General features: G+C 40.3%; 1 protein-coding gene and 1 pseudogene across 9 annotated transcripts in view; both read right to left on the bottom strand.

Moving 5' to 3' along the window:
- ZMYM6 (zinc finger MYM-type containing 6) overlaps positions 1-10,787 on the bottom strand; it is a 44,871-nt gene extending 34,084 nt beyond the window's left edge. For 2 of the 9 annotated variants that reach the window (XM_043461967.1, XM_043461971.1), the window contains exons 1-2: positions 10,449-10,549; positions 9,355-9,521 (exon numbers count right to left, since the gene is read on the bottom strand). In XM_043461967.1, coding sequence (XP_043317902.1) covers positions 9,355-9,447 — 93 coding nt within the window. In that variant the 5' untranslated portion in view covers positions 9,448-9,521; positions 10,449-10,549. Of the gene's footprint in view, positions 1-9,354; positions 10,085-10,215; positions 10,589-10,637 lie in introns of those variants that run through there. The other 7 variants (XM_043461974.1, XM_043461973.1, XM_043461965.1 and 4 more) reach the window with 6 other exon arrangements.
- Positions 574-2,285, bottom strand: LOC122437251 (annotated as a pseudogene).
- Positions 10,788-24,941: the final 14,154 nt, after the last annotated feature.

The following is a 24,941-nucleotide window of genomic DNA, read 5'->3' as shown; positions in this document are numbered from 1 at the left end:
TCTTGGGAGGGAGGGGACATAACGTATACCTGTGGGTGATTCATGTTGCTATATGGCAGAAACCAACAGAATATTGTAAGGCTATTATCCTCCAATTGAAAAAAAAATTTTTAATGTAATCTTGCTATACACAGCTATTTCAATGCTGAGCACTACTTTTTTTTTAGGCTACATTTATAAGGGAGCAATAAATGAAATTAAATCTGAGTGATTTAGAGTTTGGATCAAATTAGTAATTTTATCCAACAGATCTGCAAGCTGTCATATCTGTTAATGGCAGAAAAGATACATGTTTCAATGCAATCTGCTCATTATATACAAAATCATCACAGCCTAAATCAGATTTATCTTTAATATATTCTTCAAAATGCTTTAAAATAATATATAATCATGGGAAAAAATTTAAATACACAAATCTCCCTTAAAAAAAGACTGCCATTTATTCTGGGATATGAATTATCCTACATTTGGGGGAAGGAGAGGATGTTAAAATAGCCTTACATATTTCAAAATAAAAAGCTTTTTTAAAAATAGTCTTACTTTTTAGAAACAATGGTGATAATACGTGCTAACTGTATTTTTAATCTCCCTTACTTAGCAAAATAACTGATATATCAGTTCCCAAAGTTACTTTGGCATTTCTCTGGAATATTAAATGCCAAAGATTAAAAACCACTGCATTAATTTACCATGGAAATGGTACCAAACAAGCTACTGCCTATAACGTAAGACCTACTGAACTTCTCTATGGATGAGAAAAGTGAGGTTTAGAGACGTTCATCAACTTGCGCAAGGTCACACAAATACCAAGTGCACAAATGGGAATCAAATCTACGTCTATTTCTAAACCCATGCTCTCTCCCTCATAAATGTACAAATACAATATAACATAATTACAATAATGAATTCAAACCCTGGCCCCCAACTGAAATTAAGTTTCCCTGGTGTAGGCCCTCCCATCTCCTTTCACTCACAGCACTTGTCATAATACACCATTTCATATTTATTTGGGTGACAATCTGTTTAATGTCTAACATCCCTCTTTCTCCCACACCAGACTGAAAGGAACATGTCCACTATAGGCAGGGATCCTATCTGTTTTTCCACTTCTGTACATTCAACACCCAGCACAGTCACGTAACACAGCAGAGAAGACTATGGGCTCTGACCGCAGACAGAAATGAGTGTGATCCTGATTCTGTTTTTGCAGCGGGGTGGCCAGGCACCAACACAACTTGAAACTTTTTACTGTGTAGGACAATGGTTACAGACCACAAAGATTCAGGAAAACCTACTGCTTGGGCCCAACAAACGACACTATTTGCCTTCTCAGTTCAGAGTTCTCTGGGCTGCAAGGGGACAGGCTTTTTCCTACACGGCTCTGGCAGAAGGTCCATGACAGTAATCAATATAAGAAGAGCCACATCTGAGCCTAGCTGTAGGCGGGTAGGTGGTTAAGGTGGGCCAGCCTCATTTCAATTTCTTGAGTGTGACCGTAAAGACATGGATGTGGATGGCTGAGTTGTTGCGGATCTGGAGCAGCGGCTCTCCTGTATCCGTCCCGGGCCATAGGTACTGGCAGCCTTGTGCAAAGACCTGAAGCTGCTAGCCTGCAGCTGAGGGGCAATGTGAATGGCACGGTTGATAGGCAGGCCCAAGTGGTGGATGTAGGTCTCAGTGCAGGCATTCTGACTCCCAGCCCCTCAGCCTAGCAGGTTCTGGCAGCAGGCCAGCTGGACCATAAAGCCAGTCTTCCTGTGGATATAAATGTCACTGGGCCTCCAGGGCAGGCGGTGGGGAAGCCGCTCCCACAGGGCGTACTCCACTGGGTCAGGCTCAGCCTTGACCACCCCAACGGGCTCTCCATTTTCAGCCATGCTGTGTATCTCTCTCCAGTCCACAGTGCCCTCCACGTGCTCGTGGCCCACTCCCCTGCCAGGCCACTCAAGCAATCAGCTGGGATACAAGATGCTGTCCACAACCCCCAGGCTCCAAGAAAGGAAGAGAAGGAAAGGGTGCACCGCAGAAATGACAGAATGCTAGCAATCCTAGTATTTAAGAACAAGTTATTTAATCTTTTTCAGTTCCAATTTCCTTATCTAAAAAGATAGTATAACCTAACCCACTGGACTACATTTATGGGATATATGATTTAATACAAATAAAGTACATAGCATGATGCCTTACAGTTAGACAAAAGTGAAATATGACTCATGATCAGAATGCTAGCTCTTATTATTATTTTCAGAATTATAACACTGAATAAATATTTGTTGGATGAATAAATCCAAATTCATTCAAAGTATGTGTGTGTGCTCAGTCACTCAGTCGTGTCTGACTCTTTGCAGCCCCATGGGCTGTAGCCCACCAGGCTCCTCTATCCGTGGAATTTTCCAGGCAAGAATACTGGAGGGTGTTGCCATTTCTTCCTCTAGAGGATCTTCCCAACCGAGGGATTGAACCCACATCTCCATGATCTCCTGCACTGGCAGGCAGAGTCTTTTACCACTGAACCACCTGGCAATTCAAAGTGGACATTCTTAAACATTACACTTAAATAACAATATTTATTTATTGGCACTTGTAAAAAAAGGAGAAGTTAAAAGTACATATATAGACTGCCTTCAACTTAACCAAAAAGAACACTAAAGACTCAATAAAAGATTGTCTATCATCAACTCAATCTCTTAATATTTTTCTAATATGCCTGCTACACTTCCCTAGTCAGTTTCTCTTACTTCACAAAGTAACTGTTCCACACCTCCATCACTCATTAAGTCCAAACCCCATATATTTCTGACTCAGTAATGTTCCTATTTCACCCAGAAAATAGAAGCAGTTAAGTAAGAATTCCCTCAGCATCCTGATTGCCTCCTCCACCATGCCTACACGCGGACTGGCAAACTGTCCTTGAAACTTACAGGAAAAGGCAACCTTCTCAGCCACGGCCGAAACAATGCCTGTGTTCAGAGTCCCTTTCCCTCCCCCTTCTTATAGCACTTCATGCTATCTTTTTGTATCTTTGTGTATCCTCAGCCTCTCTCCACCTTGTCAATCAAAGCAGCATGAACTGTAAAGAGGCCAAAAGGTAGTCTATATGGGTTCTTGGAACTGCAATTCAGGGATCACAGATTCTGGAGGAACCCAGAATAGTGTCCCAGTGGAGGAGAACGGATAGGAGATTTTACGGGGAAAAAGAGGAAGTTCAAGCAGGCTTACACAAGCTGTTGACTAAGAATTTGGATTGGAGGATAAATCTTGTTCTGTACATTCGATTGGGTTATTGAGCACATCTCATCTGTTACTGGAGAAAGGTATGGTTTCCTTAGTCTAGAAATAGTCCAGTTCTTAGCACTGTTCTTTCCTTTCAGCAACTCAGCAACTATTCAGCAATTTTATGTTACAGGGTTCAGCAAGAGTTCAGCATGGGTACCAAATATGATCATCCTCAAGGAGTCTCAGTCATTCCTGCCTTTGTTCGTTTTACAATTTCCATCTAGGTTTCTTCCCTTCAGCTTATAAGGAACCTATTCCGTAGGGAACTACTGCCCTCTCTTCTCTCTCTCTTCACAACCAAACTTAAGAGAAAAAGTATTCATTCTTTCTCTACTTCACTTTGATTCCCTCCTGAACACAATGCAATCAGGCTGTTGCTTCAACCGAAAGTAAGATAACCAATTATCTCAAATTGCATAATTCAATAAACAATTTTAGGTTTTATCTTTCTTGGTCTCTCAGAAACATCTGACATCACCAATAATTCTATTGGTTGCTTTCTGATTTTGCTTTCTGATTATGTTATTTCAATTCATCATTACGATTTCTTAGTATCCTTCATTAATCTTATACTCACCCCAAGTAAATGGTGGGCTCCCCAGGTGGTTCAGTGGTAAAGAATCTGCCTGCCAATGCAGGAGGCACAGGTTCAATCCCTAGGTCAGGAAGGTCCTCTGGAGAAGGAAATGGCAACCCACTCCAGTATTCTTGCTTGGGAAATCCCATGGACAGAGAAGCTTGGTGGGTTACAGTCCAAGGGGTCACAAAAAGTTGGACATGACTTAGCAACTAAGCAACAACAAAGTCAATGGTTCCAAATTCAGTGGCATTGGAAACCCTTAAAAGTCTTGTTAAGACATAGATTTTTGGGTTTCAGCCTCAGAATTTCTTATTTAGCAGGTCTGGAGCATGGCCCAAGAATAAACATTTCTAACAGGTTCCCAGGTAATAACAAGGCTGCTGCTTGGGGGATTACTTGAAGCCATTTTGAAGCATTAAATTAATCCAGTTCCTAGCGCTCTATCCTGAGCTCTGCTCTTTTCTCTATTTTTGTTCCCTGAACAATCTCATCCAAGTTCATGACCAACCATCACCTATAGAGGGTGACCAAATACAGCAAATAAAAATATAAAACCAGTTAGATTTAAAGTTCAAATAAACAACAAATAATTTTTTAGTATAAGTCCCAAATACTGCATGAAACACACGTGCTAAGTCACTTCAGTCATGTCCAACTCTTTGCAACCCTATGGACTATGGCCCGTCAGGCTCCTTTGTCCACGGGATTTTCCAGGCAAGAATACTGGAGTGGGTGGCCATGCTCTTCTCCAGGGGTTCTTCCCAGCCCATGGATCAAACCCACATCTCTTTCGTCTACCTATATTGGCAAGCAGGTTCTTTACCACTAGCTCCACCAATACTTACATGAAAAAATATTCACTGTTCATTTGATAGTCAAATGTAACTGAACATTCTGTTTTTAACTGGCAACACAATACCTACATACAGATAACTCTCTAATCTCGAAATACCACATTCATATGTGCAAGTGCCTCCCAGGGCAAAATTATCACTTGAATGCCCCATAAGCCCGTTGAACACAACAGATCTCCAACTACACTTATTACTTCCTCTTAAATCCTGTTCCTAGCCCCTCAGTAAATAGTATCATCACAAACTGAACTTACTGAAGCCAGAAACCTGAGTTTTCCTGGATCTTCCTTGACCCTCATACCTCATATACTATCTCTAAGTCGGATCAATTCTATCTAAATATCTAAAATGTATTCTCTTCTCCCACTTTACTGTTGAAATACCCAACCACTGAACATATCACATTCTCTCACCCCTCAATGACTTGGCACACGCTCTCTTCTCTGTCTGAAGGTTTTAATCAACTGCTATAACTCAAGCACTACCCGCCCTGTGAAACCTTCCTCTTCTCCCTAGACAGACATAAGGTATCCTTTCCCTATGCTCCCCATGCACCTTACACAATATTTAAAATTATGGTAATTATATCATATCCTGATTCAGGATCTGTACAGAATATCTCTACAGATTCTGTATCTGTATCTGTACAGAGGGAGCACAAAGCAACAGGAAGAACACATGTTTGAAGTCGTCCGAGCTAAGTTCCCATTCTAACTCTGATGCTTCCTTTGAGTTTAGTAAGGTACCGAACCTGTCCTTCCTTCAGTTCCCTCCTTTTTAAACGGGGTAAGGATACTTCCCTCCTGTTTGTAGAGTTTAAATGAGAATGGGTAAGGCACAGTCAGCATACCTTTTGGCAGGGCACAGTCACCCACAGATAACTACCTCTCCCATTTCCATACTTTACTCCCCTTCATGTTATCAATTTACTCGAGAGCAGAGGCCCTATCTTTTCATCTCTGTAGCTCCTCTGAAAACAAAATAACTAACACAGCTTAACATCCTAGTTAAGGATTTGGGCTCTTGAAACAGACCACTTGGGTTCAAATGCTAGCTCATGGATTTACTAGGTTGTGTTACGTTTTATCTGTGTCTCTTGTTTCCTTGTGTGTGAAATAGTAATAACATACTTAACTCACAGGATTCGTGAGTGTCATGTGTAAACTGCTTACAACAGTGTTCAACAAGTGCTGTAGGTCATATAAGCAGGAATGAAAGCTCACTGAATAACTGAATGACAATTCATACAGCTTTAGTATCCAGGGCAGACTCCTACTACATCAGAAAATATTCCAACTTTTTCAGTTTCTTCTCTCCTATTTTCCAACATGCAAACATGAAAAGGAGCACACACTATTTGTTCAATTGGCTTTTCCATCATAGCCGACAATCATGAAAAATTGTAGCCCATTCACCTTCAAGCATTAATGTAAACCAAAGAGAACTGAATAAGCCCCCATCCACTTAAATTTACATTGTAAGCTGTCAGTGGGATTTTCTTTACCACAATTTTTATATTCAGAAAGAATACTCAATTAAGTCATAGTTCAATATTTCTTAAATTTTTAGACTATAGGCAAGGTACAATGAAAGAAATATTGGATTTGGAATTTTTAAGAACTGGTTTTGTATGCCGGCTTTGCCATGAGACCTTGATGAAGTCACTTACTCCTTCATGCTCAGTTTCCTCATCTGTGAAACGTGGGCTCTTTTATTTAATTACTGAGCATGTGCAGTCATTGTGCCAGGAGCTGAGGCCAAGTAAGACCAGACTCTGAAAACAAAACGCACTGAGCTGTAGATGCCATGATAAAAGTGAAAGCACTCTACACAATTTAAAGAAAAAAGAGAGACTGGCTAATTCTAAGCGACAAGACAGTTCAATTATTATCTTAAAAGGGGAGAAACTTTCTGCCAAGCTACCTAGTTTAGGATACAAAGGCAGAAGAAATGGCATGTGCAAAGGCAAGGAAACAAAAATTAACAGAATATACCTTTTTGTGAAATGCAAACAGTTTGCAGGATCACAGATGAGAAAAGGTGGGAAGGATGAGTGACAATAGTGAAGAGGGAAACAAAGGTCTAAACATGGATAGTTTGGATGTAACACGAAAAAGTTTATGTTTTATCCCACATGAGGAGACAAGGTCTTTAAAGAGAGCAATGTCATCAAATTTGTAAAGAGTACCATAGAGCTCTTTCCCTGTCGCTGTGGAGTCACATGAGAGGCAGAGGCTTAGGTGCATTCAAGATTCGGCTCCACCCACTGCCATGGCACCACAGCTATACCCCACCCCACCTTGGTGGAGGAAGGCATCCCTGCTGGAGGCATAACGGACATTAATGCTGCTTTACAAGAGGTGCTGAAGGCCACCCTTACCCAGGATGGCCTAGCATGGGGGATTTCGAAGCTACCAAAGCCTTAGACATCTTTTTGTGTTTGAAGCCCATCTTTTTGTGTTTGAATCTAACTCTGATGAGCTTATCTCAAGTTGGTGAAGGCCCTTGTGATGAATGACAAATCAACCTAATTAAGGACAATGATAATAGAAAACCAGAAGAACGGGTGAAGTGAAGTGAAGTGAAGTCACTGATCCCATGGACTGTAGCCCAACAGGCTCCTCCGTCCACGGGATTTTCCAGGCAAGAGTACTGGAGTGGGTTGCCATTTCCTTCTCCAGAGGATCTTCCCAAACCCGGGATCAAACCCAGGTCTCCTGCACTGTAGGCAGACACTTTACCGTCTGAGCCACAGGGAAGAACGGGTAGGCCTCTGTAAAACTGACAAGAGAAGGGGAAAAAACCCTGTAAAACAGTAGTTGCAGTTGTGTGGTGGTTATGGACTATAGCAAAGAGTCTCAAGCAAAGGGATGTCATGGAGGGGTACTTCTAATATTAATAGAAGAAATGATTTAATTAAAAACTTCGCTCTTGTTACTCAAAAAAAAAAAGAGAGAAAGAGAGAGTACCATGGTATCACTACACAGGATTTTCATTGAATGTGACTGAAGAGATGATGTTTAATAAGAAACTCAGTGTTATAAAAATCCAGATGAGAAATAATGAAATAGAGAGGAAGAGTGGAAAACTCTTAAAAGGTAGAATCCACAAAACTTGGCAAAAAAATGGTTACTTTTGGCAAAGGAAGACGAAGAATTACTATCTGAAGGGAAAATAAGTGTCACAGATACCACCATCCCCCACCCCACATCCTGCAGACACTCCCTTAGAACACTTCACAGCACAGCCCTTTAGGAAGGCATGGAGTTGATGAACAAATTATTTGACATCCCTGTCCTGGAATGATACTGCCCTTTGAGATAATACAAGAAATAAAAAATTATCATTATTATTTATATTTTCAGTATTATTGGTTTGCTTACGCAATAAAGCCAGTAACTGGAGTATACAGCAAAGGAACTGTCCAAGACGGAAAAAAAAAATCACCTTTTGCCAAAACAACTAGCTGGTCTCTCCACATTGATCTCCACAGATTTCTAATCTGGGTCCCTAAAGGGTAGCCATACAATCTTTCCAAACATGTTTATCTTATTCTACCAAGTAATACCCTACAATGGCTTCACAAAGTTCTCATGATAAGACCGACATAAGACCAAAATTTGTAACAAAGTCCTGCATACTCTGGCCTCAAATTACTTACAGTGCCTCATCCTAGAAGCAGGATAGCACAGGCTCTGAAGTCTGATACCTGGATTTGAATTCAGTTTTTGCCATTTAGGAGCAATGATCTGTGGTAAACTGCTTGATCTCTGTGTACTTTGGTTTCTTCATCTCAAAAATGGGGATAATGATAAGGTTGTAAGAGTAGTGCTCATCACAGTCTAGGCACATGGAAGTTTTAACAAGTTAGTATTTATAATATCATGTTATTATGATATACTCTACATATTGATATATCAATACCACTATTAGTATTGTCATTATGATCACCATTATCATAGTCATCACCATTTTCAGTTTTTATGTTCCAGGCCCACTGGTTTTGCAGTTCTTCAAAAGAACCATGCATCTTCCCAAATCAGAGCTTTCCTATATGCAGATCACACTGCCTGGAACACTATCCTCCATGCCTTTGCCTAGTCAATTCATTCTGCAAAATTCAGCTTACAAATCCTCCTCCAGCCCACACCCGCCAATCAAAATTAGGCCAGGTTCCCCATTTTAGGCCTTTTTTCCACAGCATTTGTCACAGTTTGTAATTATATATATTTATACTTTGTGGTCAATTACTTGTGTAATGTCCATTTCCTCTACTAACCTGCAAGCTCTACTAGGGAAGAGATTAAACTGACCTTGCTCACTGCTGGATTTCCAAAGCCTGGCATAGAGTAGACCACAAATACTTACAGAATAAAAGAAAACTGCTATCAGATACATGAGAATTCTTTGTAAAGGTACCAAATAATGGGAAAAGGGTAATACACATTACTTTCCTCTCACAAAAAGAAAGCGTTATCAAGATCTTTTTTCATTGAAGGAACATAAGAGGTAATTTACCCATCTGATGGGGGGGGGGGATCGAGTTGGGTTACAAGGCAGAAACTTAACTAAAAATTTGAATTCAACAGATAGAAGAAAAGAAATTTAAAACAACATTTTTTTGATGAAAGCTGAAATGCTTACTTGAGCATTGTCAGGTTCTTCTTTAATTTTGTCCAGAAGGGCTTGCTGTGGTGCCAGTGCTTTGCCACATTCACCATCCAAAGGTTCTTTCATCCTAATTTTTTAAGTAAAGGGATTCCTCAGTCTAAAATTACTAGATTTCTTCTTGGTGGTAGATAGCTGGATTCCTAAAACACAACATAAAGGATTGGTACTCAAGTTTATTCTTGGGTTTTTTTTTTTTTTTTCCTTCATGTTTATCTATATCAAAAGCTCTGTGTTGAGCGCAAGGTTTTAGGGCTACGCATTTGAAAAAACAACTCTTCTGAGGCCATGACTATACTCCTTCCTGCCTTCTGCTCCTTCAGTAGCTGCCTTCACATTAAAAAAAAAGAAAAAAAAAAGTCTTAGAATAGTTCCCACTTCCCTGATAGCTTTAAAGACAAACATTCTTGATTTTTGGTACGTTGAAAGTTACTTTGGAACTGAGACTAGAAGACCAAGACGGGGGAGGAAGTTACCAAGCTCTTGGAAGAAAGGACCTAGAAACACAGTTTCTGAGACCATGAGAATTAGTACTTGAAGCACACCTCCAGCTTAGATGTCTCAAAGTGGGGCACACCAAGCTCCCCACCCCCACCTCTAACTCAGCCTTCACTGGAGGTCTCCACAGGGGCCGCATCTCTGGCCTCACAACAAGCTCTAAGCTCAAGATGCCACCAAATGAACTGGTATGCCCTTAAAATGGTCCACCTGCACCTTTCATGGTCTCATGGGGTCCATGCCCAGAAAGCAGCCCCTCTGAGCTCCATTGCCCAATCGTCTTCTTGTAAACAAGATTAGTCATTCAGCAGACTTCCCTTCCCCTAGGAGTCAACATACTAAACAGAACGTAGTACACCTGAAGCAAACGAAAACTCTGAGAAGTTGTCTTGATCCAAACAGTCAAGCCAGGCATGAAAGTGGTCAACGCCAGGCTTAAAAGCCAGTGCGAGAGATGAGAACTTATATGCCCACTTGCCACAGTTATAACAATCTATGAGCGCTCATGTCTTATTCGCTCCCCAAATCTCGTCCCCCACCAGTAACTCCCACGCCTGTCACTGAGTACAAACACTGCAACGCTGTATCTGATGGAGAGAATACGACCCGCATATGCCTGTCAGCCCATCTCTGCGGCGAAACCCCAACCTTTCAGCCACCCAGCCAAACTGCGCTGCTTCCGCCCTGCGCCCGCCTTATCACGTGGCGCGGCCACCGCCCCGCCCCATACGGCCCCTCCCGCTGCAATCGACCGCGCTCACCTTCTGCTGCCCTCGTCGCTCCTGGGGAACCGTCGTCGCTCCGGGAAGCGGGGATAGAACCTGGGGGCCCCACCCCGGGACAATGATTACTTTCTCTTACTGGAATTCTTCTGCACTATCCATTGCAACGCAACAACCATACAACTGCGCGTGTGCAGCCCTGGTTGCCGCCCCGCCCCCCTCGCCCTTTCCCATCATGCTTCAGATCAGAGCTGAGCAGATTTCCCAGCATTCTCTCTCCTCATTTATGGTTGACTTCTTAAAGACACAGAGACCCAATAATGAGAAGCTAGAGGAAGGGATTTGGGGGAGAACCTAAGGGGCGTAAGATGACACTGTAAGTGCTCTGCACCATTCTTATTTCCGGAAAGGTGACCTACTAAGAGAAGTTGAATTGAATAAGTAATAGCTAATATTTATTCCGATTCAATGGACATGAGTTTGGGTAAACTCGGAGTTGGTGGGAGGCCTGGCGTGCTGGGGTTCATGGGGTCGCAAAGAGTCGGGCACAGCTGAGCGACTGAACTGAACTGAACTGAATATTTATTCAATAAATTGAATAAGTAATAGCTAATATTTATTAAGCCAAGTGTTTGGTAAACACTTGATATGAATCTTTCCACTTCTTCCTGACCACAACTCCAATGTACCATTGGAAACCAGAGAAACAAATGTTTCTCTGGGAGCTGTAAATGAGGAGATTAATGAACTTGTTCGAAGTCAAGATTTGGTACTTTTGCATTCAACATTGTTTTGGAGATATAGCTATGATTTGTGAGGCTGTCATTTATTCATTTTTACTGCTGTATAATACTCCATTTTATGAATGTGATACAATTTAACCATCTACTACTGATGGCCATTTGAGTTATTTCCAATTTTTGGCTATTAGAAATAATACTGCTGTGAACATTCTTGTCTCTTGTGACACATATGCTAGGTTTATACGTAGCAGTGAAATTGCTTGTTTTGTTTATATGAAAGTTAAACAAATAGTTTCAAATTTATTTTTTAAGATTTAATTTAATTTATTTATTTGGTTGCTCTAGGTCTCGGTGGGCTACAGTATATGGGATCGCAAAGAGTTGGACACACGTATTAGTTGTACCACATGGGATCTTCCTTAAGATGTGCAAGATCTTTTGAATGGGGCATGAAGCATCTTAAGCTGTGACATGCAAGATCTACTTTCCACTGAACCTGGGCACCCTGCTTTGGGAGGTCCTCAAACAACTTTAGAAAATGGTTGTTTTGATTTGTACTCCCATCAGCCATTTACAAGAATTCCAGTCGCCCCACATCCCTGCAGATAATTACTACTGTTACTGTTGTTGTTCAGTCACTGAGTCATCTCTGAATCTTCAAAACCCCATGGACTGCAGCATACCAGACTTCCCTGACCCTACTGTACACCTTTTAAATTTTAAACATTCTGGTGGGGATAGTGGTATCTTATTGTGATTTTAATTTGGATTTCCCAGATTTCTAATGAGACTGAACCCATTTTCCTGTTTTTTGATATCTGGATAGCCTCTTTTATGAAGTGCCTGTTCATGTGTCTTACTCATTTTTGTATTGGATTGTCTGCTATTTTCTTACAGATATGAGTTCCTTGTTGAATATGTGTGTTGCAACTATCTTCTCCCACTCTGTTGCCAGCCTTTGCACTTTATTATTGGTGTCCTTTGATGAACATGGGCTTCCCTTATGGCTCAGCTGGTAAAGAATCCACCTGCAATGTGGGAGACTTGGGTTCAGTCCCTGGGTTGGGAAGATCCCCTGGAGAAGGGAAAGGCTACCCACTCCAGTATTCTGGCCTAGAGAATTCCATAGACTCTATAGTCCATGGGGTCACAAAGAGTCAGACACAACTGAGTGACTTTCACTTTGATGTATATAAAAGACATTTATGTTTAAGTGTTTCTTGTGTCCTGTCAAAAAATTTTTTCCTACCAAAGGTTCTGACTAATTTATAGAATTATCATTAATTTGCCCTTCTCATTAGATCTACAGTCCATCTTCAGTTGAGTTTTGTGTATGGGTGTAAGATAAGTCAGGTTTCATTTTTTCAATGTGAATATTAAACTGATTAAGTGCTATTTTTTAAAGGTCTGTCCTTTCCCACACTGTTCTTTATCATTACCTTTACATATATAAGTTGTCTATAAATGTGTTAGCGTATTTGAAGACTATGTAATCTGTTCTTTTTGTCTTTTTTTGTAGAAATGTGATTCTGGCTTAATTTCTATAATAACTATGACAAATCTTGATGTATGTGCTCCATTATGTCCTACTCTTTGCAGGCCCATGGACTATAGCTCACCAGGCTCCTCTGTCCGTGGAATTTTCTAGGCAAGAATACTGGACTAGATTGCTATTTCCTACTCCAGGGCATCGTCCCAACCCGGGGATCAAACCCGACTCTCTTGCATCTCCTGCATTGGCAGGCACATTCTTTACCACTTGAGCCACCTGGGAAGATCCACAGAATGTTGATATCTAGCAGTAAAAATCCTTCATCCCATTATGTTTTCAAGAATGTTTTGGCTCTTCTTGGTCCTTTACATCCCATTATATTCTTCAAGACTGTCTTGACTCTTCTTGATCCTTTGCATATCTATATGCATTTTAAAATCAGTTAGGATTTTGTTTAGGATTACACTAAAGCCGTAGGCCTGTTTTGGAGAATTGGCATTTGTTATTCACTGTGTTGGATTGTGTCCCCCAAAAAGATATATTGAGGTCCTAACCCTCAGATGTGACCTTATTTGGAAATAGGGTTGTTGCAGATATAATTATTTAAGATGAAGTCTTATTGGAGTAGAGTTGGCCCTTAATCCAATGTAACTATTGTCCTTATATGAAAAGGAGATGTAGAGACAGACACATCAGGGAAGAACACCAGCTGACAGCTGAGGCAGAGATTAAAGTGCTGTAGCTGCAAGGTAAGGAAAGTCAAGGATTGGTGATAAACACCAGAAGCTGTTAGAGGCAAGGAAAGATTCTCCCATACAGATTTCAGAGAGAGAATGGCTCCACTGATACCTTGATTTTTAATATTAAGCTTCCAGAACTGTGAGACAGTAAATTTTTATTGTAGCACTTTATAACAGGAGGCCCAGGAGTCTAAGATAGCACTATATAGGGTTGACTCTTCCAGTCCATGAAAATGGTATATCTCTCCATTTTTTAAAATGTATATAATTTCAATAATGTTTTATACTTTTTAAGTGTAGCGAACTCATATCTTTTTAAGATTTTTTTCAGGACTTCTCTGGTGATCCAGTGGTTAAGACTTCACCTTCCAATGCAGGGGGTGCAGGTTCAGTCCCTGGTTGGGGAGCTAGGATCCCACCTGCCTCATGGCCAAAAAAACAAAGCATAAAACAAAAGCAATATTGTAACAAACTCAATAAAGACTTTAAAAATGGTCCACATTAAAAAGTACGATATTTCTAAAAAAAAAAAAAGATTTTTTTCTAGGTGTTTGATATTTCATTTTAAGTGGTAAAATTTCATTTTCTAATAGTTTATTTCCAGTATATATATATGTGTATATATATATATATATATATATATAAAGAGAGGGAGAGAGATCTCTACAATTGATTTTTGTATGTTGGTCTTGAAGCCAGCACCATTGCTAAATTTATTTATTTATTCTAATAGTTTATCTATATATTTAAACTTAAAATTCTAACTATGTAGAGAATAGTGAAAAGTTCACTCTTCCTTTTCAAGCATATGATATTTATTTATTTCATTTATTGCCTTATTGCACTGGCTAAAACCTCTAGTGATGTGTTAAATAGAAATAGTGATTTTGGGCATGTGTATCTTCTTTCTGCTGTGTTGCTTTCAACATAAAATCATTATGTACTATATTTGCTTTAGATTTTTTTTCCCATTTATTTTGATTAGTTGGAAGCTAATTACTTTACAATATTGTAGTGGTTTTTGCCATACATTGACATGAATCAGCCGTGGATTTACATGTATTCCCCATCCCGATCCCCCCTCCCACATCCCTCCCCACCCCATCCCTCTGGGTCTTCCCAGTGCACCAGCCCCGAGCACTTGTCTCATGCATCCAATCTGGGCTGGTGATCTGTTTCATTCTTGATAATAGATATGTTTCGATGCTGTCCTCTCAAAACATCCCACCCTCACCTTCTCCCACAAAGTCCAAAAGTCTGTTCTGTACATCTGTGTCTCTTTTTCTGTTTTGCATATAGGGTTATCGTTATCATCTTTCTAAATTCCATATATATGCATTAGTATACTCTATTGGTCTTTATATTTCTGGCTTACTTCACTCTGTATAATGGGCTCCAGTTTCATCCACCTCATTAGAACTGATTCAGATGAATTCTTTTTAATGGCTGAGTAATATTCCATTGTGTATATGTACCACAGCTTCCTTATCCATTGGTCTGCTGATGGGCATCTAGGTTGCTTGCATGTCTTGGCTATTATTATAAACAGTGCTGCGATGAACATTGGGGTGCACATGTCTCTTTCAGATCTGGTTTCCTCAGTGTGTATGCCCAGAAGTGGTATTGCTGGGTCATATGGCAGTTCTATTTCCAGTTTTTTAAGAAATCTCCACACTGTTCTCCATAGCAGCTGTACTAGTTTGCATTCCCACCAACAGTGTAAGAGGGTTCCCTTTTCTGCACACCCTCTCCAGCATTTATTGCTTCTGGACTTTTGGATAGCAGCCATCCTGACTGGCGTGTAATGGTACCTCATTGTGGTTTTGATTTGTATTTCTCTGATAATGAGTGATGTTGAGCATCTTTTCATGTGTTTATTAGCCATCTGTATGTCTTCTTTGGAGAAATGTCTGTTTAGTTCTTTGGCCCATTTTTTGATTGGGTCATTTATTTTTCTGGAATTGAGCTGCAGGAGTTGCTTGTAGCTTTAGAATTTTTGCAGTCACTTGTGGGAGATTAAATATGCTAAATTCTTTGCAACTCTTCTCATCAGGAAAAGGATCTGTCTCCCTACTCCTTGTTTCTGAGTTGGGCCTCGTGAATTATACTGAATTGATAGAATATTACAGAACTGATATTATGTGAATTTCCAAGTGTAAGCCTTATAGTCCTTTCAGCTTCTGTTTTACTTTCTTGGAATGTTCCCACAATGTATCAAGGTTAGATAGGTTAAACTACTGAATGATAAAAAAAAAAAATCACACAGCGAGTAGCCCGAGAGTCAGCACCAAGGCCCCATACTTGTGTGTGGAACCATCTTAGATCCTCTGCCTTGCTAGATGACTGCTCAGCCATAGGTGAGCCCAGGCAGAAGGACTGCCCAGCTAAGCCGAAATTGTAGAATCACGAATAAGTAAATGATTCTTGTTTTAAGTAAATAAGTTTTGGGGAGCTTTGTTATCTAGCAATAGATAGCTGTTCCAAAATTAATATCTAAAAATGGAGTACTACCAAAGCTAAAACCTAGAGGCTAGAAAAAGGTTAACCCATATCATGTAGTGGCAAAATTTTTGGCAGCACTACCACTTGTACTAACGTAGAAGATAGAAAATGTGCTTAATGAACTTATGGATCTATGAGATTAGGAGATTTCCAGAAAGAATATTAAAGGTGCCTATTGATTTATTTCAACCATCTTTGATAAGGTATTGTAAAAGAGAAATAAGCTAAAGAAAGAGCAATTTTGTTTTCAAGCAGAAATTGCGCAATATATAAAGGATCCAGGACAGTCTCTCCAGCTAGTAAAATATCATCAAAATAAGAAATTGTGGGGCTTCCCTGGTGGCTCAGTGGGAATGAATCCACCTGCCAATGCAGGGGACATGGGTTCAATTCCTGATCTGGGAAGATCCCACATGACTTGGAGCAACTAAGCCCATGTGCCACAACTATTGAACTTGTGCTCTAGAGCCCAGGAGCCACAGCTACTGAAGTCCACATGTCTTAGAGCCCATGCTCCACAAGAAGAGAAGCCACTGCACTGAGAAGCCCGCTCACTGCAACTAGAGAGTAGCCCCCGCTCTCTATAACTAGAGGAAAGCCTGTACAGCAATGAAGACCCAGCACAGCCAAAAACAAATAATAAATGATTTTTTTAAAAAAAGAAACAGCCTCAGAAGAAAGATTGAATCAAGGACATCACAGGTAGAATGTGGCCTCAAGGTCAAGATCAATTCAAGAATGCAGCTGTAAGAACTCATAAGGAGTTAAATATTATCTCATTGACCCTCTCACTCATTTGATAAAAGAGCTTCTGAGAAATGTGAGGATGTTGTTTCAAGGCAGTCTGACACACCCAAAGTGTGGTGAAAGCAACTGTCACAGGCCAGCTTTATGAATGTTCTGCCTGAGAAAGAAGTATGGGTGTGGGGTGGGGATGAGAGGCTCAGTGAACTCGAGCCTGGGGCCGCATGGGCACCCTGGCTCTGGGCCGAAGGCGACAGCGGCGGCCAGAGGAGCTGTAGGTTCCAGGTGATATGGTCATGCCTTCAGTCCAGGGATGAGCAAGCCTGAGCTTCAAGAGAGGGCAGGTTCCTAAGGATGGTGGAAGAAACTGGGCCCAGCCTGGCCAGAGATGCATGGTGGGGGAGTCTGTAGGGACATTCACCTTTTTGCTGTGATGTAAAAGATAGAAAGTGAAAGTGAAGTCGCTCAGTCGTGTCCGACTCTTTGTGACCCCATGGACTGTAGCCTACCAGGCTCCTCCGTCCATGGGATTCTCCAGGCAAGAATGCTGGAGTGGTTTGCCATTTCCTTCTCCAGGGGATCTTCCCGACCCAGAGATGGAACCTGGGTCTCCTGCATTGGAGGCAGACGCTTTAACCTCTGAGCCACCAGGGAAGCCCAAAAGATAGACCTGTCCTTAAATATTAGATCCATAAAACAAAGTTCATAAAAACAGCAGTTACGTTTCTAAGGAAGGAGGGATGTAAATAAAAAGGTGCAAATTGATTTAAGCTTTTCTTAGCATTCTACCCTGCTGAAAATTAATTTGTTTCCAGTTTCATATGGGAAATAGAAGTCGAATATACATTTTAAATTCTTTGTAAAAACAAGGTTCAGGGAAGGGTCCTGGGTGTGGTTAAAATATAGATTATTTGAGAACATCTTAGAGAAAAGTCCTAACCTCATTCACTGATCCAAATAGGAATCAGCATTGTTTTTTTTCTTCTCCCTCTTCAAGCTTTTCTTTCATGTTTGCATAAACTTCATATAAACCACAGATTTCAGAAGGAGAGACACAGTATTCACACCATTAATTCAAAGTAAAGGGAGGTTTTAAAGTTGCCAGAGTCAGAGTCTCAGTCTCCTGGGTTGGGCAGAAAATTGTAAAATGTGCCTTAGCATCATGATACTGTCATTACTAATTTGAACTTGTTCTAAAAAAATAAGTTAATAGGTTTGAAACCTCTGTAATTCTTGTTTTTTTAATATTAAATTTGAACCATTCATATTGCAATAAAATAGAATTGTGTTTAATACCCACATAGAAGCCAGGAGTGTCTGTGTCTGTATATGTGTATCTGTGTGAGTATTTTCAGGATCGCCCCCTAAAGATCTTTAGAGAAACACAGCGCTGCTTTTGATAAGCAAAGTCATTAAATTACAGAATCTTCACTTGACACATTGCAGGTGACTGTTTTATAGTGAGAAGCTCTGATTTTGTTTTAAATCAAGTCCCAGAACTGTGTTAGTTACCGCACATGGGAACCTCTCATTACCTGAAGTCATTAGACAAACATGAAGACAAAGACTGGTGGCAGACTCACCCATGAAGGTGCACATTTCTACTTTTGACCTCTATCTTCAGAAAAATTTCTGCAGGTTATGTTACATTTTGTGGTGAACAATGGTGAAATCAAAGATCCAGCAACTTGGACGTACTATATTTTGGTTGATTCATGTAATTGCCAAACATGCCCTGGATTTCTAATAAATAATATGACCCCCCCCCCAAAAAAAAGAAGTATGGGTGTGCTTTGGGGGTGCATGGAATGAATCCAGTAAAACCTCATAAAACACCCATAGAGACTTCCCTGGTGGTGCAGTGGCTAAGACTCCATGTCCCAGTGAGCCTGGGTTCAATCTCTGGTCAGGGAACTGGATCCCACATACTACAGCCAAAAGATTCGATGTGCACGGTGAAGATGGAAGATCCCTCGTGCCTCAGCTAAGACCTAGCACAGCCAAATAAATAAACAAATATTAGACTATAAGGGGTAATGACAATTTGAAATGAAAAAGATCTCTGGACTCCAACTTTCAATGGACAAAGAAGTTGAAAGGTCTACTAACCTGCCAAAATGGACCATTTATTATGGAAAACGAAATTTTCTCAGGAGGCAAAGCGACAAACCCAGAGAGGAGGGGCAAACACATCTGAAAAATGGATTATGAAGCCATTCCCAGAAAACAGAATAGTCAGAATATTTCCTGTCCTTAGAGTAGGAGAATCTAACAACAGGGGCCCAGGTTGTGAATTATTATGGATCAGTGACTGTTACCTGCTTTCTGTTCTTCCTCCTTTTGCACAGGAGTGTCTGCTGGAGTCATTATGTCTCTGTAGCATCTGATGTATTGAGTGTGTAGGGCGAGAAATAGGGGAAACAGACAGCTGGTCGTTTTAGTTCATAGGTCTCTGGGCTGAAAAAGTTGCATATGAGCAGCTGCACTGAATGAACCACACCAGAGGAGTTTCATCTTCATAGACTTGATTTATGTGGAAGGTTGTTGGAGGGTGGAGGGAATGAAAAGTACCCCCTCGAAGTGAGAAGGCATTTTGAGTTATTTTCCTCAAAATTAAGATGATAATTTTTTTTATTTTAAACATTTTTTATATTTTATTTATTTTTGGCTGTGCTGGGTCTTCACTGCTGTGCAGACTTTTCTCTAGTTGCAGCCAGTAGGGGCTACTCTCTAGTTGCAGCGTGCAGGCTTCCCATTGCAGAGGCTTCTCTTGTTGCAGGGCACGGCATGCGGGTTTCAGTAGTTGCAGGGCTCAGTAGTTGGGGCTCCCGGGCTCTAGAGCACAGGCTCAGTAGTTGTGGCACACAGGCTTGGTTGCTCCATGGCATGTGGGATCTTTCCAGATCAGGGATGGAGCCCATGTCTCCTGCACTGACAAATGGATTCTTTACCTCTGAGCCACCAGGGAAGCCTGATGATAAAATTTTTGACTCTGTGTGTTGAAGACTAAATTTCTGTAAAGAAACCCTAAAATGCAATTGGTCAAATAAAACTGAAGTTTATCCTTCTCTCATGGCACAGTTCAGTGCATGTGTTCCAGGTCATTAGCAGTAGTGATTCCACACAATCATTTATAGAAAGAGCATTCTCCCAGATTGTTTCTCCATCACTGAATCTGTGTATAGGCACATCTTCCTAAGAGTGTGGAGTAGGCATATAGGGGTCTTAAGTTGCTGGGCTCCAAAATGGCACATAACATCTGAGTACATTCTGTTAGAGACAGCTTTGTCCACGTGGCCATGTAAAGCTGCACTGAGGATGGAGGGACGGAATAGTGTCATGTTCCACACTACAGTTATAATCCCAAAGAAAAGGGGACTGAATTTTATTAGAAGTCTTGCTATCTCCACCGCACCTTGTACGGTATTTCCGAAATGTCACCAGTTGGCCCTGTTGAATCATGCCTTGACTGTGTCTAACACTCTTGGATTTTAGTTTCTGTCTTAGTAATGCAGATGAGAAATTCAATGCTAGTCTAATCTTTTTCTTTTGTAAGTAAATATTTTTTCCACACCTGGAATTATTTTATTTAGAATTTTTCCCACTTACACATCCTGCACTATGCTTATGAACTGGAGAGTTGCCTATCAGCTGCAACTTTTTTTTAAACATACTTCTACTTCATTAAAGCTGAAATGTAATCAATAGTATTGAAATTTACCTATTTACTATTTATTATAAATTACTCCTTTTTTTCATTTTTATACCAGGAAGTCCATTTGAAACCTGGGTGACTCTTTTTGAGGTGGTCTTATGTAAGTTTCAGGTGTACAACATAGTGACTCAAAGTTTTAATTTTTTTGGCTGCACCCAGCATCATGTGGAATCTTAGTTCCCCCAACCAGGGATCAGAACCGGCACTCCCTGCAGTGGAAGCTAAGAGTCTTAACTACCCGACTACCAGGGAAATCCCTTCAATCTTTAAAGTTTATATTCCTTTCATAGTTATAATAAAATATTGACTATATTCCCTGTATTGTACAATATATCCTGTAGAATTTTTATTTTGCCATTTTTTTAAATTTGGCAGCACCTCATAACCAAATACATTATTACTTTTTCAGTAAAAACTTAATGACTTCATACTAAATAGGATAAATAAAAACTAAAAGGAACTGGTGGTTCAGACAGTAAAGAATCTGCCTGCAATGCAGGAGACCCAGTTTCAATCCCTGGGTCAGGAAGATGCCCTGGAGAAGGGAATGGCAACCCACTCCAGTATTCTTGCCTGAAGAATTCCGTGGACAGAAGAACCTAATGGAGTCGGACATGACTGAGCCACTTTTGCTTTAGTAACCAAGTACATTATTACTTTTTCAGTAAAAATTAAATGACTTCATACTAAATGGGATAAATAAAAACTAAAAAGAGCTTCACCATTAGTTCTAGTCAGATTTTGTTGCTAAAAGAGTTCAGGTTAAGTCATTATGCCTCTAACTGAATTGTGAAAAAACTTTCAATTTTTGGAACCTTTTGTAATTCAGAATTGTGAGTAAAGGATTGTGGACCTTTAGATTTAAACTTTTCCTACTTTCTTATGAAGTTTTTGTTTATAATGGTAAGAATCAGGGGCAAGGGTTTTGTTAATATGCAGCCTACACCACCTCTTTTCTGGAAATTTGGGAACACTGACTTGAGTCTGAAAGTGAAAGTGTTAGTCACTCAGTTGTATCTGATTCTATGTAACCCCATGGACTGTAGGCCCCGAGGCTCCTCTGCCATGGGGTTCTCCAGGCAAGAATACTGGAGTGGGTTGCCATTTCCTTCTCCAGGGGTCTTCCCAACCCAGGGATCGAACACAGGTCTCTCACATTGCGGGCAGATTCTTTACCATCTGAGCCACCAGGGAAGGTTACAACTGACTTAAACAAAATGTGAGTTTATTTCTCTCATGTAGACATTCATAGGATGTTGGCATGGCAGATTGACAGTAATCAGAAAAGTCCATGAATCATGAGTTTGTTATAACATGTAGGTAATATAGATAATCATAAATTATTATAGAGTGAACATAGCTTGCACACATCAATCAGATCTAGATACAGGACATCACTAGTCCCTCAGTACCACCACTTCTAGGGAAATAAACTTCAGAATCCCCTCTTCTGTGAGCACTGCATTTTAAATTGGGAAGATAAATTGTCTTTTGGCAGCCAGATGAGGGAGTGGACTTGAAGGGGAAATTGAGGGGACAGTGGTGCCAACACAGAAGTCACATGGTTCCTAGCAGGCGACCAGACTGATAGGAGCCCAACTTTGCATCATGACAAAACCATCTCCAGCTCCAACACCAAACTCTGGATTTAAGACAGCAAAACAGGTCATTATAAGGGCTGTATTCAGAGACATCTCAAGAAGAGTAATACAGTAAATGTGTCACACCCCAAAATACTTGCTACACCTGCTGGGTAGCCACCCTCTGACCTATGTCGGGCTCCTCTGACCCCCTGCAGTGTCAGCAGTGCTCAGTCACTGTGCTCACCTATGAACACTCCGGTCATGCGCTAAGGCTGTGGAGCCAGAACTGGTTCAGGGTTTAATCCAGAAACTTCAGGATCCTCGCGGCAATAGAGACAGTCTCCCTCTCTCACTCTCTCAGGCTCAACCTTAGGTCTTCCACCTATGACCAGGTCTGGCCCAGGTCCCCAGCTGTGCACACATCAGCCTTGCAGCCTTTCTGTCTCTGCCTGCTCTTGCCAGGATCTTCACCCTCACCTCCCACTGTGCCCCACTTGGCTCCACAGGCATCAGAGTGAAGTCTCTCATTTCTCCCCCTTGACTTTAGGCCTCAAAGCACTTTCCTTGCAGCTATTTCTCTGCCCTTGGCATCTTCTTTTCTGGTCCCAAGAGGAAGAGGCAATTTTCCCTCTGGGTCCTAGAGACCCTTTGTGGCATTAAGTTGAGCTTATCTGACTCAGAAGCCACCAGACTGCTTGTTATCTGACCTCTAGGAACACAACTTTTCTGTAACTAGTGGCCAGAAGGGATGGCATAAGATTCCTTCTGGGATTTCCTCTTCTGGGATTCTCTAGACCTTTTTCTCTCCTCTAGAGTGAGCATATCCTGTAAGTGGCTGTCACAGAATGGGTTTCCTTTTAAAATTCTTAGTAATTTTATTGAGATATAATTCACATACCATACAATATACCCTCCCAACTCCTGAGCAACTACCAATCTACTTTATTTCACTAGATATGCACATTCTAAACATTTTTTTATAACTAGAATCATACAATATGTGGTCCTTTGTGACTGGCTTCTTTCATTTAGCATGTTTTCAAGGTTCATCTGTGTTATAACATGTAATAGTATTTTATTACTGTCTTTTATTACAAATAATATGGTGGACAGATTAACATTTTATTTATCCATTGTATGGATATACCACATTTTATTTACCCATTTATCACTTAAGGTACTTTTGATTATAATGACTGCTATGGACAGTCAGATACAAGTTCTTTTGTGAACGTAGGTTTTTATTTCTCTTTGGTATGTACCTAAGAGTGACATTGCTAAATTATATGAAAGGTCTATGTTTAATGACTTGAGATTATTTTCCAAAGTGGTGGTATCATTTTTATATTCCCTCTAGCAGTGTATGAAAGTTTTGTATTCTTCTCATCCTTCATACATTTATTATTGTCTCTCTTTTTGATGATTGCTGTCTTCGTGAGTGTGGAGTTGTATCTGATCGTGGCTTTAATTTGCGTTTTCCTGATGACTAATGATGTTGAGCATATTTTCATGTGCTTATTGGTTAATTGTTTATTTTCTTTGGTGAACTGTCCATTCAGATCAATTGTCCGTTAACTGGCTTGTCTTTTGTTATTATGATGTAAAAGTTATTTATATATTCTAGTTACAAGTACCCCTATCAGATTTATTGGTAAGAGTTTTAATCCATTCTATGGATTGCATTTTTATGTTCTTCATGGAATTTTTAACTTTACTGATATCAGATTTCTTTTGTTGCTTATGCATTTTATGTAAGAAACCATTCCCTAGTCCAATGTAATAAAGATTTATGGCTATGTCTTCTTCAAGGATTTTATAATTTTAGCTCTTACTTTTAGGTGCTTGATCTATTTTGAGTTAATTTTGTAGAGTGAAGTGGGGGGGGGGCATCCAACTTCATTCTTTTGTGTGTGGATATCAGTTGTCCCATCGCCATTTACTGAAAAGACTGTTCTTTCTCCCCATTGAATTGTCTTGGCATCTTTGTCAAAATGAATGTACTGTAAACATGAAGGTTTATTTCTGGACTTACAATTTTTTTTCAGTTGATGTCAGTACTTATGCCAGTACCATGTTGCATTGATTGCTACAGATTTGTGATAATTTTTGAAATCAGATAGTATGAGTCCTCCAATTTCATTTTTACTTTTGATATGGTTTCAGCTGTTCTGAGTCACTTGCATTTCCATATGAATTTTAGGATCAACTTTCCCATCTCTGCAAAGAAGCTTGCTAAAGTTTTGATTAGAGTCTATTTCTTCTTAATATAGCCTTCCTCATTTCTCAGGGAGAAGGTTCAGCTGCTGTGATATAATTTTTTAATTCTACTTTCATAGTTGTTGCCTCAACTTTCTTTTCTGTTGAATTTCTAATATTAGCTATTATGGTTTTTTTTTAAATTTCTGAGTTCCTTCTTGTTCTCTTATTGTTCAATTTCTTCAAAGCATAGTGCTCTTGTTTTGTAAATGTAATAAATTTTCTTAACTCTCAGTTCAGTTCAGTTCAATCACTCTGTCATGTCTGACTCTTTGTGACCCCATGGACTGCAGCACACCAGGCTTCCCTGTCCATCACCAACTTCCAGAGCTTGCTCAAACTCATTTCCATCAAGTCAGTGATGCCATCCAGCCATCTAATCCTCTGTCATCCCCTTCTCCTCCTACCCTCAATCTTACCCAGCATCAGGGTCTTTTCAAATGAGTCAGCACTTCACATCAGGTGGCCAAAGTATTGGAGTTTCAGCTTCAACATCAGTCCTTACAATGAATATTCAGGACTGATCTCCTTTAGGATGGACTGGTTGGATCTCCTTGCAGTCCAAGGG

The sequence above is a fragment of the Cervus canadensis genome, chromosome 2, assembly GCF_019320065.1.
Source record: "Cervus canadensis isolate Bull #8, Minnesota chromosome 2, ASM1932006v1, whole genome shotgun sequence".
Taxonomy (NCBI): domain Eukaryota; kingdom Metazoa; phylum Chordata; class Mammalia; order Artiodactyla; family Cervidae; genus Cervus; species Cervus canadensis.
This window is presented reverse-complemented; position numbering and strand designations above follow the sequence as displayed.